The 18650-nt window shown below is 37.6% G+C and overlaps 1 protein-coding gene and 1 pseudogene across 1 annotated transcript; both read right to left on the bottom strand.

Moving 5' to 3' along the window:
• LOC127544676 (ribonucleoside-diphosphate reductase subunit M2-like) overlaps positions 1 to 18650 on the bottom strand; it is a 681272-nt pseudogene that overhangs the window by 478724 nt on the left and 183898 nt on the right.
• LOC127548031 (zinc finger protein 883-like) lies at positions 1705 to 17428 on the bottom strand. The gene is made up of 2 exons (XM_051975189.1): positions 17214 to 17428; positions 1705 to 5400 (listed from the first exon to the last, which is right to left on the bottom strand). Exons 1-2 carry the CDS (start codon positions 17426 to 17428, stop codon positions 4017 to 4019), a joined length of 1599 nt encoding a protein of 532 aa, XP_051831149.1. The 3' UTR covers positions 1705 to 4016.

The raw sequence follows: 18650 nt of genomic DNA, 5'->3' as shown, positions 1-18650 counted from the left end.
AAATGCCTATAGTAAAGCTACTACATACCAAATATGGCAAGATTGGAGGCAAAATATGCCATTTCCTCCTTTTATTAGTCAATTTAAGATGAATGTAAAATAGCCTTTTAATCATTCTCTTCCCTCCTCTTCTGATTCTGCCATAGTCAGCTTGTAACCCAGAAGCATTAGAAGATTCCTGATTGGTGGAAGTCACTTGGAGAGTCTGTGCAATGAGCCTGAGGTCAGTTGTTGAGGAGACTGCCCAGGGAAAAGAAGTTATGTTGGGGAGTCAAACTCAAGACAGAGTGGGCAAACAGAGCTTCCCACAGAAGTATGAACATCAGCCTGAGAAGGAAACATTTGAGCATTTTGCTGTAAGAATCTTAAGTGATAACATGGATAGAGCAGTCCAAATGAAAACTTAAACTACAGACCTCTCTGGACATAAGATTGTTAGTTTTTCTATAATATCCTACATTGAGGTTTCAGTGATTTTTGAGAACCTAAAGACTTCATTCATCCACTTTATTGTTAGGCTACCTGGAGCAAGGTTCTTATTCCTGCTTTCACAAAGATAAACAATGATACAAGGCAATATATTCAAAATATATTCTAAATGAATAGCTTCAAAAGGCCCTATAGAAGTTCAGAGGAAGGAGGGATTGCACCCAGTTGAGACAAATGAGGAAGATTTTGAAAGAGAAAATTAATGAAAGGAAAAATCCATAGACAGAAGATAAGTGATGTGCTAGAAAAGCAGGTAGCAGGCATAGCGTGAGGTAAACATTTTTAAATTCCCACTTCTGACTGAGGGACAAGTTGCAGTAATAGGTACAATTTGCTCTTTTTATCTTTCTCAGGATCATGGAACTATAAAGGAACTTAGTAATCATAGAGCCCAACTTTCTAAATTCATAGCTGAGGAACCTGAAATCTATAAAGAAATGACAGCTAGCCTAGCTAATGGCAGAGCTAGGAGTAGACTATCTTCTCTCTTGTAGTAGTAAACATTTTAGAATGGAAAACTACAAATTATAGATTCAAGAAAATTTCATCCTTTCTCTATGACACTTCTTCCTTTGATATAGGGGAAATCTGTGAAATTGTTTTAAATATATATTTTTACATAATTTTACATTATTTACATATTTAATGTAATTAGTTTCCATTGTAATACTACACATTTTACATTACAATTTACATTATTTACATATTTTAACATAATTAGTTTCCATTGTAATGCTACACATTTTAGCTTATGCATTTAAAAACCTTCTAAGAAGGAGTCCATTACACAAAAATAGGTTACCAATCCTTGAGGAGAGAAAAAAGAGAATGAATGGCACTTGGGTCAGCTGAAACAGAAGCTATCAGGGACTGAGCCAAATGAAGTTTAAAGGGCAGAAGCAGGACAACTCAGACACAGTGTCAAGTAAGTTAATAGGTGTAGCACTGGAAACTACTATAATAGGGATATACTGTTACCAGGAGGGAACTAGATAACAAAGTTAGACAGCATGAACCAAACACAGGGCTGACTTGATATTTAGATTATTATGCTTTCCCCTTCTTTTATAGGAAAATATACATTTTTGTTAAAATAGTTAAATACAATTAGCCAGTGTAAATATATATGAATTTTGTAGTGACATATAAATTTTGCACAATTAGATTATCAGTTTTTCCTCTGTGTGAATACAAATATATTCACATATATATGTGTGCATATACATATGTATATATTTGTATATATATGACAGTATATATGTATATATTGTCTTTTAGGGTAACTATGAAAAGAAATGCCTAAGAACCCATACATAATTTTAAACCTTTAAAATTTAATAAAACCCTAATTTTAGAATTGGTATACGTTCCAGTGCTTCAGTCCAACTAAGAGCATGTATATAGCACTTTAGGGTTAACAAAATGCTTCGAATCCCTTATATGTCATTTATTAATAATATTAGGAGTTGTATTATTTCACATTTGTATAGTGTTTTAAGGATTTGCCCTTTTGGGGGCAAATTTTAAGGATTTAAGTGATTTGCCCACAGCAACTCTACAAGTAGACAAAATATTATTTTACAAATAAGGGAACAGTTTCAGGGAGGTGTTTATGTTCATATAACTAGAGAGATTTCTGAGGGGATAGGAGTCTGTTTCATTGCCCTCCCTTCTAACTGATGTAAGCTTAGAAAAGGACAGATATCAGAGACAATGAAGTATTAAGATTCTATATTCTTGGATGTTCAACTGAACTCCTTTTTCTGATGGAGGTGGTGTTTCCTGCTAGGCTGGACAAGTAGCTCCACTACAAGACCATGATCATAGCCAATGGTGGTGCTGCTGGAGGGATGCTGAGAAGAGAACCTCCTCTCCCTCTCTGTCCACCGGGAGAGGCACAGGGGTCACATTCCACAAAGCTGATCCCTGCCATGAATTCCTCAGCTGTTCAAAAGGTATCACTAAGGTTTGTCGATGCCAAACTCCACTTCCAGTTCACACAGGCATGACAGAATGAATTCTTTGCGCTACTAAATAAGTATCTCCTTAGCTCTGTTATTTGCCTCCTTACTTTATATCAATTAGTTGGGAAAAAGGGGACACCAAATTCCATCCTTTTTCACACGCACACACTTTCAAGTACATTAGATAGCTGGGTCCTAAACCCAAATCTTCAGGGATTCAGGTGGTGCAATGAAAGAACAGTAGATATGGAGTCAGTCCAACCTAATATCAAAGCCTTTACCCCTGCTTTTCCACAATAACACTATATGAGCTTAGGGAATCATTTTTGGAACTACTTCTCGTCCCTTATTCTCCAATGAAAAAGTGTTCGTTTCTCACTTCCTTTTTATCCCCATATTACTTTGTAATCTCATCTACTCTATGATTTAAGTGAAGCTACATGTCTCAATACCAGTTATTTTTAACAGCTTAATGGCCCTAACCGTGGATTCAAATACAAGTGCCCTCAGTTAAGGAAAATTAGTCCTCCAACAAAGCAAAACATTTTGAAAACAAAATGTATGTAGGGAAAAAAATTGTTTACCATAGTAAATGAAAAAAAGTTTCTTCATCAGAGAAGATACAGAAATAGGATATTAAAAATTAACATTATAGAGTCAGCATAGTGTAATAATAAGCTTGGAGTCAAGACTTGGTTTGAATCCTATTTGACATGTTCTGGCTGTGTGTCAATGGATAAGTCACAACTTCTCTATCCTGTTTCCTCTTCGAAAATAATAATACCTAGTCTATACCTCACTGGGTTGATTGTTGTTCCAAGTCAAGCAAGATAATGTATGGAAAATATTTTTCAAACCTTAAAATTTCTAAAATTGTCAGTTATTATTATTATTGTCTCTTAAAATAAAACTTTTGAAAAATCATATTACAGTATCTTGAAACTCAGTGTTTAAATGGGCCTAACGGTATTTGTTTTAGTCACATTTGTTCCTTATACTTTTTTTTTTTAATAATGTCAAGATATAGTGGAGTGTCCAAAAATTTTTTTTGGAAAGTTATTTAAAAAAATTGAATTTTGGAGATAGGAATTAGGTTTGAATCTTTGCCCTACTATTTACCTTCCATATGACTCTAGGCAGGTTACTAAATTTCTCTATCCCTTTGTCATTATTTCTAAAAAATTAAGCAGTTAAACTATATGTTCTCTAAAGGTTCCTTCTAGCTCTAAATCTTATGATTTTATAATTAAATTCATAAAGATTTTAGTAATGGGCCAATTTTCATTTGTCTGACGAAAAAGTCATATTAAGAATACAAATTACAGGGGGAGCTCACCAAGAAGTCAACAAATATCCTTGTGAGCTGAATTAGCAAAATGAAGTCACAAATTTGCAATTTTACTACAGGATTTATCTCTAATAAGGCTGCTTTAGAGCTCTAAGTTGACCTTAGAAGGCTTTCTCAATTTTATTTTATTTAAGGGTCCTATACTGAATGGAAATAGTAAGTCAGTACTACTCATGTTGTCTAGTATGAATTTTATGATGAATTGTTTTGAGCAATCAGTGAGAATTATAATCATAGTTTTCCCCATTGTGAATTCTCTGATGTTTAATAAAATTAGAGCTCTCATTGAAGATTTTTCCACATTCATTACATTCACATTTTACTCCAGAAATGTTCTGGTATTTAATGAGGTTAGAACTCAGACTGAAGGTTTTTCCACATTCATTACACTCAAAAGACCTCTCACCAATGTGAAATCTCTGATGTCTCATAAGGTTTCCATTTTGACTGAAGGCTTTCCCACATTTGTTGCACTCAAATGGTATTTCATATTCATTTTGTTCATTAGGATCTTCTTTACTATGCATTCTCTGGTGCTGAAGAAATAATGAATTTATACTGAAGACTTTTCCACAATCATTACAATGAAAGGGTTTCTGTGCAATGTGAGTTTTTTGATGTTTAGTAAGATTAGAATTCTGGTTGAATCTCTTTCCACATTCATTACATTCATAAGGTTTTTCCCCAGTATGAATTCTCTGATGCTTATTAAGATTAGAATTCTGGTTGAATGTCTTTCCACATTCTTTACACTCATAGGGTTTCTCACCAGTGTAAATTTTAAGATGCCGAATAAAAGATGAATGGATACTAAAAGTTTTCCCACATTCATTACATTCATATGGTCTTTCATCAGTGTGAATTCTCTGGTGCTTAATGAGGTTAGAGTTCTGGTTGAAAAATTTCCCACATTCATTACACTCATAGGGCTTCTGTATAGAATGAATTATTTGATGTTGAATAAAAGATGAGCATACATAGAAGAATTTATAACATTCCTTACATTCATATCGCAGTTCTTCAATATGAATTCTCTGGTGTCTGATAAGGTGTGAGCTTTGACTAAAAGCTTTCTCACAATCTTTGCATTCATAGGGCTTTTCTACAGTGTGAATTCTCTGGTGTTTAATAAGATTAGAACTTTCACTGAAGGCTTTCCCACATTCTTTGCATTCATAAGGTTTTTCACCAGTATGAATTCTCTGATGCTTAATAAGATTTGAATTCAAACTGAAGGCTTTTCCACACTCATTACATTCATAGGGTTTTTCTCCAGTGTGTGTACTCTGATGATCAATAAGGTTAGAACTCTGACTAAAAGTTTTCCCACATTCCTTACACAGAAAAGGTTTCTGTCCACTGTGAATTCTTTGATATCCATAAAGAGCAGAGTTCTTCCTGAGTACACTTTCATATACATTAGATTTATAAAGTTTTTCTTCAGTATGGATTCTCTGATGGCTAATTAAGTCTGAATTTTTTTTGAAGCTTTGGCCACATATATCGCAAAGATGAGGTAACTCTTCTGTTGGAACTTTCAAGTATCTATCAGAATTTGATTTCAGACTGAAACTGCTATCAAACCACTTTCTTCCTGGCCTCTATTCTCTATGGTTTTCTTATGGATTAATGTCATTGGTCTGAACTCTCTTTTCTGGCAAAAGGGTTTCCTTAATTTTTCCCCTGTGAGGTTTTTCACATCTCCCTCAAATCTGCTTTGATATTCAAATGTTTCTTCATACCCAGATTCCAGGGAAATATCTTCTTTAAGTCTTTCTGACATCATGAGTCATAATTCCATTTCTTCAAAAATATCCTGTTTTAGAGGTGAGTTTTTTCAGTTCTGTCTTCACAATCTAAAACATTAAATGCAAAACTCAATTATTATTCATACCTTATTCTAGAAAAAAAGGAAATACAGAAGGAACAGAAGAATCCAAATGAAACAAATGCCTTTTAAGAAAAGGTGGTATTGATAGGGCTTATGAGATTCAAATGTGATACTTAATATATGTAAAGAATTACATGTAAGCTAAAAACAATAGTACAACTCGTTTTTGCATAATTTCCCTCACAACAATTTTAAAAAATATTATTATTCCCATTGTATAGATGAAGAAACCTACCTCAGAGATATGATGTGACTTGTCCTAAGGATATACAGAAAGTAAATTCTGGAGATGAGATTGATGCAAACCCAAGTCTCTCCTTTCTCTAAGTAAAGCTTTCTTTCCACTATCACCCCATTAAATCAAATTTGAGGAAAGAAGAGTGAAACAGGGAATCCAAGTGGAGGGAGGAATGGTGAGCATAGTGGACAAAGTGAGTCTAGAAATTAAGAACTCCCTGGGGATAAGGAGAAATGGAAAGCTCTGATATGAACAGACTTCACCAAACATTTAGAAGCAAAACTGGCTATTAGGTACTAAGACTAAAATGGAAAATATGTATAATGAAGTATTTATTTTTTATTTTCAAGATAGAACACTAAGGAAGACAGAAGGAAGAAAATAAGCATTTATATAGAATCCTCTATATATGCTAAGCTCTTAAAAATATTATCTCACTTAAATTGATAAATAGCATTTATGAAGAGCCCATTATATGCCAAACACTGTGCTAAGAAGTGAAGATTACACCCCCCCCACACACACACACAAAAAAAAAGCAAAAGACAGTCTCTATCTTCAAGAAGCTTACTATTTAATGGGGAAGGGGGCAGTTAGGTTGCACAGTGGATAGAACACTAACCCTGAAGTTAAGAGGACCTGAATTCAAATTTAGTCTCAAACACTTAATACTTCCTGTGTGACCCTGGGCAAGTCACTTAACCCCAATTGCCTCAGCCAAAGGAAAAAAAAATGATAATAATAATAATAATAATAATAATAATAATAATAATAATATAATGGGGGAGGAAATAATAGAGGGAAGGCACTAGAATTAAGAGGGATTAGGAAAAGCTTTCAGTAAAATATAGGATTTTATTTGGACTTTAAAAAAGCCAGAGAAGTCAGGGGGGAAGTTGAGGAGCATTCCAGACATGGAGGACAAACAGAGAAATTATCCAAAGCAGGCTAAGTTCTTTTCAGGACTAAGCCCACCATGAGATACTCTCTTACCCTCCCTTATAATGCCTTCCCTTTAATGGTGCCTTTCTAGCAACTCTATCAGTCTAACCTGCCAGACAGTGGCTTTCTTCCATCTCAGGACTTTCTTTTCTTCTGGTTAATTATGAGTTCCTCTAGGAAACTTGTCTTTTTCCTTTTATAACTATGTGCTCTCCCAACTCTTATTTCATACTTAACATTCTTTGTGTCTTCATTTTGTCTGTAACCTCTTTCCCTAAATAAATCTCTTAATCAGAGCAAAGAGATTAGTGTGTTAGTTATGGAACAGTCAGGAGGCTAGTATAACTGGAATGAAGAATAGATGGTAGGGAGTAAGAAGCCTAGAGAGGTAAATGAGGCTAAGTTATGAAAGAACTCTGAATGCCAAGCAGAGCACTGTATATTTAAGCCTGCAGGATATGATTGGACCTTCCTTAGAAAAGGCCTTTATTGACAGAATGAAAGATGGTTTGGAATGGAGAGACACTTGAGGCAGGCAGATCCACCAACAGGCTATTGGAATAATCCAGGTGTGAGGCAGTGAGGGGCCTAGGTGGTTGTGGAAGTGTAAGAGAAGAGAAGAAATGTTGCAAAGGTGAAATAAGCAGTCCTTGGACTTGGATATGGTGGGGTGGGAGATGGCATTTTATATATATATAAAAGCAGATTAGTGAGAAAAAAAGTCACAGATGTGATTCAAAATGAATAAATATAATGCAATTTTTAACTTATAAGATGACAGGTTTTGAGTATTAAATTCCTATCCTATATAAAGAATAATTGAAACAGCTAGAAATTTAGCTCACAAAAGAATAAATTTAGGTTGGGGGCATCATAGAGCTCAAGTATTTGAGAAACTGTTATATGCAAGAAGGATAAGACTTTGATTCCAGATAATAAAATTAATAGCAGTGGGAAGAAGTTGCTTGTGTTAGATTTAGGCCTGATAGAAAAAAATCCTAACAATTAGAGCTATCCAAAGGTGGATTGGTCTGCCTTGGGAGGTACTGTACATGTTACAGGATATCTGAAAGAGAAGGCTAAGGAACACTTGTAGGGAATGTGCACTCCTGTTAGAATACTGGTTAGAGAAGATGATCTCTGAGATGATTTCTAATTGTGAAGTTCTCTTTGTATGATTCTACAACTCAGGAAAAGAGTCTAAAAGCCGTTCTAATAGCTTATCTTGTTTGTAAAGGCTAAGAAAAGATATGATTCGGATTTATAAAAACACAAAGATGGAAAGCTAAGAGTCTCATCAAATCCCAGAACTACAATGTACAGTTTGAAGCATAGAAGAAATATTTTTAGCTTAAAAAAAGTTCTGCTACTAGGCATCGACACACACTTAACACCACACACCAAGATAAGGTCAAAATGGGTTCATGATCTAGGCATAAAGAATGAGATTATAAATAAATTAGAGAAACACAGGATAGTTTACCTCTCAGACCTGTGGAAGAGGAAGGAATTTATGACCAAAGAAGAACTAGAGATCATTATTGATCACAAAATAGAAAATTTTGATTATATCAAACTAAAAAGTTTTTGTACAAACAAAACCAATGCAGACAAGATTAGAAGGGAAGCAATAAACTGGGAAAATATTTTTACAGTCAAAGGTTCTGATAAAGGCCTCATTTCCAAAATATATAGAGAATTGACTCTAATTTATAAGAAATCAAGCCATTCTCCAATTGATAAATGGTCAAATGATATGAACAGACCATTCTCGGACGAAGAAATTGAAACTATTTCTAGCCATATGAAAGGGTGCTCCAAGTCATTATTAATCAGAGAAATGCAAATTAAGACAACTCTGAGATACTACTACACACCTGTCAGACTGGCTAGAATGACAGGGAAAGATAATGCGGAATGTTAGAGGGGATGTGGGAAAACAGGGACTCTGATACATTGTTGGTGGAATTGTGAATCCATCCAGCCATTCTAGAGAGCAATTTGGAACTATGTTCAAAAAGTTATCAAATTGTGCATATCCTTTGATCCAGCAGTGTTACTACTGGGCTTATATCCCAAAGAGATCATAAAGAAGGGAAAGGGATCTGTATGTACACGAATGTTTGTGGCAGCCCTCTTTGTAGTAGCCAGAAACTGGAAACTGAATAGATGTCCATCAATTAGAGAATGGCTGAATAAATTGTAGTATATGAATATTATGGAATATTATTGTTCGGTAAGAAATGACCAACAGGATGATTTCAGAAAGGCCTGGAGAGACTTAAATGAACTGATGTGGAGTGAAAAGATCAGGGCCAGGAGATCATTATATACTTCAACAACAATACTATATGATGATCAATTCTGATGGACCTGGCCATCCTCAGCAATGAAATGAACCAAATCAGTTCCAATGGAGCAGTAATGAACTGAACCAGCTATGCCCAGCGAAAGAACTCTGGGAGATGACTAAGAACCATTACATTGAATTCACAATCCCTATATTTTTGCCTGCCTGCATTTTGGATTTCCTTCATAGGCTAATTGTACAATATTTCAGAGTCCGATTCTTTTTGTACAGCAAAATGACAGTTTGGTCATGTATATTTATTGTGTATCTAATTTATACTTTAATATATTTAACATCTACTAGTCATCCTGCCATCTAGGGGAGGGGGTGTGGGGAAGGTGGGGAAAAATTGGAACAAAAGGTTTGGCAATTGTCAATGTTGTAAAATTACCCATACGTATAACTTGTAAATAAAAAAACTATATAAAAAAAAGTTCTGCTTTAGAAATGGGTAATAAAAATATGGAATTCACTAATCAAAAAGATGATAGAAGCCCTAAATATAACTATATTGAAGAGTTTAAATAAATTCAATAACAGATATAATATACTTGCTGTTTCTCTAGACTGTGGACTATATTCTCCACTGCACAAGGAGATCAGGCATTAGAGGAAATTATCTCTAGCCTGCTCATCATAAAAGGCTGTTGAAATCTCATCTAGTTCCACTCAGCCCTGACTTTCTTCTCTTTATTTACTAATGCAGCTTCACTCTCTCCTTCTGCTAGCTTTCACATGTACCTGCATAGACTAGACTAGACAAAGTGATTCTGGCATCAGCCTGAGCAGCCACAAACTCCAATCACTTTTAGCTCATGGAAATCTGGTAAAGTCCCATGCTGAGAGAAAATTAATACCTCTCAGACCAGTGCATATCCTGCAAACCCAACTCTAACATATAAGAATGAATGCTCACAGGTGCACAGATTAGTAGCAAAGTATATGCCCTTTACAGAAGTTTGTAACTCTATTCCCTTTGTTAAGAGTTAGTGACCCGGGGTCCCAGAAACAATTGATTTGTGTTTTTTTCCTTTGAAAAGAATAGATAGAAAATACCTGTGTTTGAAATAGATGTCAGAAAGAATCCCTATATCTGGTCTTTTATTATTTTTTTCTCCAAGAGAGAACTTTGGAAATAGGAAAAATTCAGGGAAAGCTAAAGGAAACTGTTTTTCTACTGTCCATGCAGTCCAGGTTCAAAGAGCAGAAATTCTGCAAATAGAAAGTCTTATATCCCAGCCCAGATGAAATAGGAATTTTAATCTTGTGCTGAGTTCAAGTTCACTAATTCTTCAGCATTATGTTCAGCCTCTTCTTGGCAGGACCTAAATGCTCCTCCTTCTAGATGGAATACACAGATATATTTGCAAATTTCCTATATTTGAAATATGTTTATAGTCTATTCCACTGGGGGAGGGAAAGATAATCTAATATTGAAAACTCTCATTGTAGTAAAGCATATAGCAATTATTTCTGCCTATATATGTATATATATCCCTATGCTTTAATCATATGGTCAATTTTTATTAAATGTTCCATGTGGTACTGGGAAATGTGGATTTCCCTCTGCAGTTCTATTCAGATGATCTAAGTCTTTTGGCTTTGTTTTTCTGATATTTTGTTCAGTTGCATATTATCCCTTTTGCTTATCTTTCTGTTAGATTTGTCCAAACCTGGGACATGGACACCTTTTCTCACTATAGTGTTATTATGTCTTTTTGTAGCTCATGTTTTATGAATTTGGATGTGAAGACATTTGGAGCATATAGGTTTTACTATGGATATTGGTTTATTGTCTATGGTTCCTTTCAGGATAGTGTAGTTTTCTTGCTTATCCCTATTAATTTTTTGAATATTTGTCAGATAGCATGATTGCAGTTCTGACTTTTTTGAATTCATTTGATGGTAAATTTCATTCATCCCTTCTTATTTTGTATATGTCTTTGCTTTTAAAATGTGTTTCTTGTAAGCAACAGATTGTAGGGTTTTGCTTTCTCTTCCTAATGTGTTGCTTAATAATTCACATTTAATTATGAAAATTAGTTTTGTTTTTAATGTTTTTCCTCTGCTACTATAAAACACATTGTCTTTTAGTTACTTTACTTTAATCTTTTTAAAAAAGTGGCCCTATTCCCTCTTTCTTCCCTTCACCTCTGATCCCCTCATTTTTTTTCTTTTTTCCTTGTAAGGTTTTTCTTATTAGGTCCTTTTCCTCTTCTGTGTTTATTTAGTTATTTAAGTTATGTGTGTGCATACTACCTTTCCCCCTCATATTTTAACCCCCCCATCTCATCCCTTTCAACTAGTTTTTAGTTTTTAAGATTTCATTTTTGTATCCTTTTCCAAAAAGTTTTTTTCTTACTTTATTTAAGATCCATCTTCTACTTCCTCTAGACTCTCATTCTGATTCATGATTTCTAAAATTTATCTAATCTCTATTCTCTGTATTCCTCATGCAATTAAAATATTCAAGGTATCCATTCTAAGTTCTTCCTTCTAGGCAGTTTATGCCACTGTTTTGTAGACCTGGCACCATGGATTCTTTTTTCCCACTATTTCTCACTCCCCAAAACAATGCTGATTATTGTAGATATCAGAGGTGATAAGGCTCCTCTTCCACCACATCCCTGATTACATAGCCCATCTTTGATACTCTTCCTCATTATTTCCTGTATTTATGTCAAAATATTTTTTCTCTTTTTTGTAGGTCCATGCCTTCTCATTCCCCCAGGAGTTCCAATCCCCATCTTATTCTACTCCAAAATGGTATGAATTGACTTTTTAAGCACCAAATTTCTCAGGCCATACTTAGTGCAAGATCTTATAGACCATCTGTCTTCACTCTTGGAGGTGGAGACAGATTCATTCCATTTTCCACCTTTGTGCTGGCTGGAGGCTGAAGCTGGCAGAGGCAAAGGACTCTAGCTGCAGGAGCTCTCGGAACCTAGGAGAGAGATAGGCTTCTAAGAAAGCTAACCGGGCCCCAGGAAAAGAGACAAGATTGGAAAGAGACAATAAAGGATTTGGACTTTAACTCCTGGCTGCATTTAGGGTGATTATTCAGAACTGAAAGGAAAACTGCTTCCAGAACCCAGAGAAACCTGCTCCTAGAGAACATTATATTTTAGAGAAGAGAACATTACAGGTTATCTCCTTCCTGGGCTCTTTGGTAACTTCAGCTTCTTTTTACCTTTTCTCCTATTACTTTCTGAGACTCTGACTCACTTCCTTCTAAAGGTGGTTTCCTTGGGGGAATGAATCTCAAAGCATCTCAGCTTCCTCTCACAGCACAACAGCCTCAGCCTCTGCTCTAGGTGACTTTTGGGAGACCTTAGCTGGGTGCTGAATACTTTCCCTCAGGCTTAGTGGAGTGTCACACAGTCCAATCCCCAGTTCCTCAGTTATCTGGTTTGACACTTGCCATGCTGATGCTACAGGTCAGGTTTTTGTAGTTTAGTTTCTGAGGCTCAGGGAGATGAGGATGGGGTGGGAGAGGGGGAGATGTGATGTCTATTTCCAGCCCAGGCATGTCTTGGATGTTTGGTGCTGCTCCTGTCTCGGGTGTTTGGTGTTGCTCCTGTCTCTTCTTGCAGAAAACACTTGCCTCACAGAACAACGACCACCATGCCATTGGCTATGGCCTCAATGAGTTCCCAGTCTGAGGCACTGCAAAGACATGCTGGCATTCTAATCTAAGCAGATTTCTGCAGCCTGGACCCAAGATCCATGACACTGGACCAACCAAAGTATGAGATCGGGTCTTGTTGGGAGCCTGAGTGGGTCAGTTAGTACATCCAGAATGCAAATGTAATTATCAATTCATGGGTTTGATTATTTTTAAAAAATCTTTTCTGGGGGATTCTGGATATCCTAAATCATGAAGATAACTGAAGTTATTTCTGTATATAATTTCAGTTTTGAACAAGCTATGTAAGATGGGTTTTCAGATCCTTTAACTTCTTAGCTGCCTTCCTCTAGACACATTTGGACACTGGAATTGAGGGTCAGGAAAATTCCATCTTCAGTTCAAATCCCAACTCAAGATATTTGTAGCTATATGACCCTGGGTAAATCACTTAATCTAGCACAATGGATAGAATGCTGCACTTAGAGGCAGGAAGATCTGAGTTTGAATTCTACTTTAGATGCTTACTAACTGTATGACCTTTATCTTAATTTGCTGCAGGTTTCTTATCAATAAGTATTATTATTAACCTTCTTTCCTTTGGATAGTAATAGCACCTACTTCATGGTTTTTTATTTTTAGTTTTTTTATAAGGTTATGTGAAATCCAATAGACTGTGAGCTACTGAGAGCCAAGACTACTTACTTGAATTCCCAGCACTTAGCTTGCTGCCTGGCACATAGTAGATACTTAAATTCTTACTGCCTAAAGTGCCTTGCAGACCTTAAAGTGCTACAGAATTTTCCACTTTTGATGTTGCTCCAGAAACGAGTCATATCAACTCGTTGAACACAGAGCAGTGAGTTTTCTAACTCACATAGCCCAGTACAACCTCTGTTTTATCATATAAGTTCTTTAAAAAAAATGTTTAAATTCAGCATCTTATTTTTAAAGCTATCTTGCTTGTCTGTTTTTTACTGACTTCTATTCAATTCACAGGAGTTTTTTAGGGGTCAACTAAACTCCCTGGACTTTTTTCATATGCGTTACTGGCCAGGGCAGTTGCCCAGATCCTGTGACTTATATTCTTCAATTTGTGAATCCCCAAGCAGGGAGTCTCACTATGGTTTCCCCTGACTAGTTCACCTTATTTCCAATCTATTTCATTGATTTCTTTTCTTATGTCCTAACTATGTTGATCCCAGTTTCCTGTCATCCTGTAAAGTGAAAAATAGTCTTTTTTTTTTTTTAAATAAGGATGATTTTTAAGACAAAAAAGGCAAGTCATCCAAAAATGCTGATGAATACAGAGAAAAGGGCAAGTCCTGTGGTCATCACTGCAGATTGTCCTATCTCCATTCCAGATTTATACCCTTTAACGAACATTCTCTGGTATGAGATACTGATATTTGCTAGTTGTATGACTTTGAGTGGGGGATTCCTCTGAGGTTCAGTTGTTTCATCTGTAAAACACAGATGATGCCCACAGGGCTGTTGTGAAAAAATTTTCATAAACTTTAAAGCACTGTAGAAATGCGAACTATTATTTGGCTATAACATGGGCTATATAATAAACTAAAAGAGTCAACTGACATATTCCATCATTCCATCTACATTTTTGTATATGTCCATAAAGACAGTCAAAGCCTCTAGATTGCTGCTGAAGTTTACTTAAGCACCCTAGGATTTTGTGCCACCAATCTTCTTTAAGTAGGATAAATGGGCAAGTCAAAAGAAATCCAGATATTAAAGTTTGTCTGGACAAAGGGCAAAGGTTTCCTAAGGTTGGCCTTGTCTGTCAACAATCCTAATCCTCTGCCAAAGGATCATAGGACTGCTCTATTATACATCTCCAATTAACAACAAGTATCTCAAAATTATTTTGCCCAAAATTCATTATTCCCCCCCCCAAAAAAAAAAAAAAAAACCAAAACAACAACTTCTCCCTACTTTTTAACTTCTCTATTTAAAGTATAACCATCTTTCATTTTCATTGTTCCTCCTGGCTCCAATCTCTCTTCTCTCTAATCCATCCTCCAACTAGGCATTTCTAATTTATGGGTTTTCCATGTCATTTCCTATATCAAGGATTTTAGTGGCTCCCTATAGATTAGCATAAAATACATCTTTCTCTATTTGGGATTTAAATCTTCTTACAATCTCATTCTAATGAATGTTTCCAGTCTGGTTTCACATTATTCCTTCTTCATGAATTTTCTGTTTTAATCAAACTACCCTATCTGCTGCTCCCTGTACATGACTTTCTGTCTACAACCTCTGTGACTCTGTACAGATTTGTCTCTCATGTTAGACATGCATTCCTTTCTTACTTCTCTCATACTTCTAACTTTCTTAAAGTTCGATCGCCTAAATGAAGGCTGACCTGATCCATTCAGTTAAGTGTCTCCTATTCTCAAAATATTTCATATTTATTTTGCATATGTTTTCTTTGACTTTTCTATGTATGTACTGTATCTTCCGGGTAAAAAGATCCTTATGAGCAGGAACTGTTTTCACTTTTGTCTTTGTATTTCCAAGCACTGAGTACCATGCTTTGCACATATACTTATTTAATAAATGCTTATTGGGTGAATTCAGTTCAAGTCAACCTGCATCAAGGGCCTCTGAGAGGTATGATGCGGTGTAGCATAATGCCAAAAATGAAAGAGTCTCTTCCCTGAAGACATTCTCCTGGACCATAGATTTACAACTAGAAGAAACCTCTCAGTAACATCTTTCTTGTGGAACTTCACTAGACATTTTGATGACAATTTTAAAATCCTGACTACACATTTCCTCAATCTCCTAACTTTAATGGTCTTCATCTTTATTACACCCTAGTTATACTCCAGAAATGAGAATAGTTAATATAGAGGGAGGAAAAGCTAATGCAAAGTAAAAAGAAAATGAAAGTGGTAAAGGGCAATTGCTAAAGAAGGAAATTAGGAGAACAATGAAAAATGATAATGGAAAATGAAGAAAACAATGTGTGGATATTGATTGATCAGGAAGACAGTGATGAGATAATAAAACACAACATCCTTGGGGAAACTATTATGGTGGGTTGAGAAGTAAGAGTGACATATTGTGTGAATAATGGAAAGTGAGGTCAAAACAGAAAAGATGACAGAAACAGGAAAGGAATACTGATTGACTATGTAACAACAGCAGGAGGTAATAGGAACTGAAGAGGTAGTATATTGTTATACAAAGACTTGGAATCAGGAAACCTCTGTTCAAATTCTAGCACTGATGATTAGTTGCATGACTTTGGTTAAAAATCACTTAAGTCTGTTTTTTCATTATAAAACAGGAATAATAACCCTCCACCAAATTTTTATTCTTATGCTCCAATATGACAGGAGCTAAGACAATCCTGGGTCTTAAGAGAAAAGCTCTAATAATTTCTCTAAAGGAAGAGACCCAGTGATAGATTAAAAATATGTGGTGAATCCGAGGCTTTGGAGAGGCTCATCTCCAGAAATAGGGTAATTTTTGGTAGCTATATAGTTCCTTAAGGATTATGTTCTCAATCATCATAGAGGGCCTGTGAATTATTAGTGGAGGAAGTACCTACATCAGTGGGATAATAGATTCCTGAACTGATATTTAGACTGCCTGGTTCACAGGTATTTTTTGATAGAGAATATGCTTTTTTGGCAAACCTAGGTCCCAGATAAAGAATCACTGACACAAAGAAGTTAATGCTTGGTGCTGACTTCCAAAGACTTTTCCAGAGTCACCATATCTGTCTCTTTCCCTGTTGAAGATAACCTGGAATTTAGGGGTCATTGGGAACATGGCACAAGGAGAACTCAAGGCTCTTCCATTCGTTCCCTAAGAGAACAGGTAGGAGGAAGCCCAGGGAAATGTGACATGGTAGTCTGTCTATTCACTGCAGTGACCAGCTCTACCCCCTTCTTAGGCGGAACTAGATCCCAGATCCTGTCCACTGAAAGGTGCTTACAAATCACTGAAAGACCCACTAAGTCCAGGAGAGAGGCCTCCGGGGATAAACCCTGAAAAGATTTCGGTGTCTGTGCCATGGCCTTAGTTTCCTAAAAGTTCCTCTGAGTGTACCCAGAAGCCTTGCGCCCTCAGCGTTGCCGTATTCCCTGAAGTGCTTTCTAAGGCCATTTTGTTCACTAGGGCAAGCCCAGCCAGAGCTCCTCTTGCCTTAGACTTCCAGGGAGGGTGAACTGCCCCAGGCCGGCCTCTGGGAAGTGTTTCTTCCCCTCCCCGACCTCAGTCCCTTGCCTCTGGGACGAGCTCCATTTACTCTATGTCAAGTTTGGACCTTGTCGTTTGCTCCCGGTCTCCCCCATTAGACTGTGCGCTTCCGGAGCGCAGGGACCGGCCTTTTTACCTTTCTTGTACCACCGGGGTTAGCCCGAGAATGGCACACAGCAGGCACTTAACAAGTGCTCGCTGAATTGACTTGGGGTCAAGCCTCAATGTGTTCCTCTCTACAACTTCCCGATTCTCCCGGCTGTGGGAGAAGATCGTCAAGTTCAGGCTCTCCCACTTCAGCCTTGCCTTCCCTTCCTTTCTCCAGGTTAAGTAGCCACCCTCCTCCCACATCCTTCGGGGAGCCTGGTCTCTGCCGCATCCATCCCAGCCAGTTCCTAGAGAATCTCTCGGGGAGGTCCCAATGAACGGGAGGCTGGATCTTTTCGGTCCTGGATGAGGCCGGAGATGAGCCACCCATTGGCGCCAGCAATGAACAGGGACTGGGTCTGCGGTCCACGTATTTTATTTGGGTGGCTGAGGGGGAGAACGTTCTCCCCTCGATCGGCAGGACCTGCCCCATTACCCTTCTCGGCCTCCGTCCCTCCCCGCGGGCGCCGCCTACACTCTGCCCACACGTGAGCACTCACCCTCTTCCCAGGCCACGCTGGGTGGCCCGACGTACGCTGGCTCCTACCAGCGGAAGTTCCATCTAGCCCAAACCGGATGGGGGGAGTGTGCGTTCGGGACCTCTCTAGGTCGCTGGGAAGCTCGCTCCGTCCCATCTCTATGGTTACAGCTGCTACCTCTCTCCACTCCTGCTTTCCACCTCTGCGTCCTTTCTTCTGTGGAAGTTCTCCCGATTCAGCTCTCCTATCACCTAACTTGCATTATTACCGTTCTGGGAAATCCGAGGTTAGGACTCGAATCCAGCCCTGACATTTATTGACCCTGTGACACGGACCAGAGGCTTTTCTTCTCCAGGCCCACCTCAGTTTCCCCTTCTGTGAAAGGGCTTTTAGGGCTCGGGATAGTTCGCGAACTTAGACTGCTAAGCCTGCCTTCTGCTGCACTTCATGCTTGAGGATGAATTTGTTAGGGATGGGCAGTAGTAGCAATTCTAGGCTTGTACCTTGGGAGGGGGGGCGGCAGGAGCGCTTGGACCCCCATTCACTGGGGCTCTCCTTTGCCTCCTTCATACCGTGCCCCTCCCCTTCCCCGCAGAACCCCATACCCCCAACTCTCAGTTAAGAACCTGGTCCTATATTTTGCAAAAAATGGGGGCGGAGCAGCTAGGTGGCGCAGTGGATAGCGGAGCAGCTAGGTGGCGCAGTGGATGGAGCACCAGCCTTGAAGTCAAGAGGAGCTGAATTCAAATTTGACCTCATACACTTAACAGATCCTTCCTAGCTGTGTGACCCCGGGCAAGTCACTTAACCTAAATTAATTCAGAAAAAAAAAAATGGAGCTATTGGCTTTGAGCTCCCCATTGTCCCCTGCTCCTCATCTCGGATGTCTTCTGACCCTTTCTTCTCCTCTTCCTCCCTTTTTTTTCCCTCCCTCCTTCCACTTACTA

This window comes from Antechinus flavipes, chromosome 1 (assembly GCF_016432865.1).
Source record: "Antechinus flavipes isolate AdamAnt ecotype Samford, QLD, Australia chromosome 1, AdamAnt_v2, whole genome shotgun sequence".
Classification (NCBI taxonomy): Eukaryota; Metazoa; Chordata; class Mammalia; order Dasyuromorphia; family Dasyuridae; genus Antechinus; species Antechinus flavipes.
Note: the sequence above shows the minus strand (reverse complement) of the source record. Positions and strands in the feature narration are given on the sequence as shown.

Excerpts from the sequence above, each read along its gene's own strand:
- LOC127548031 (XM_051975189.1), bottom strand. The coding sequence starts at position 17,428 with ATGTGGGAGGAGGGTGGCTACTTAACCTGGAGAAAGGAAGGGAAGGCA. Across the intron at positions 5,401-17,213 it reads ACCCCGGTGGTACAAGAAAG|GCCAGGAAGAAAGTGGTTTG; the intron begins GTAAAAAGGCCG and ends TAGAGAATAGAG.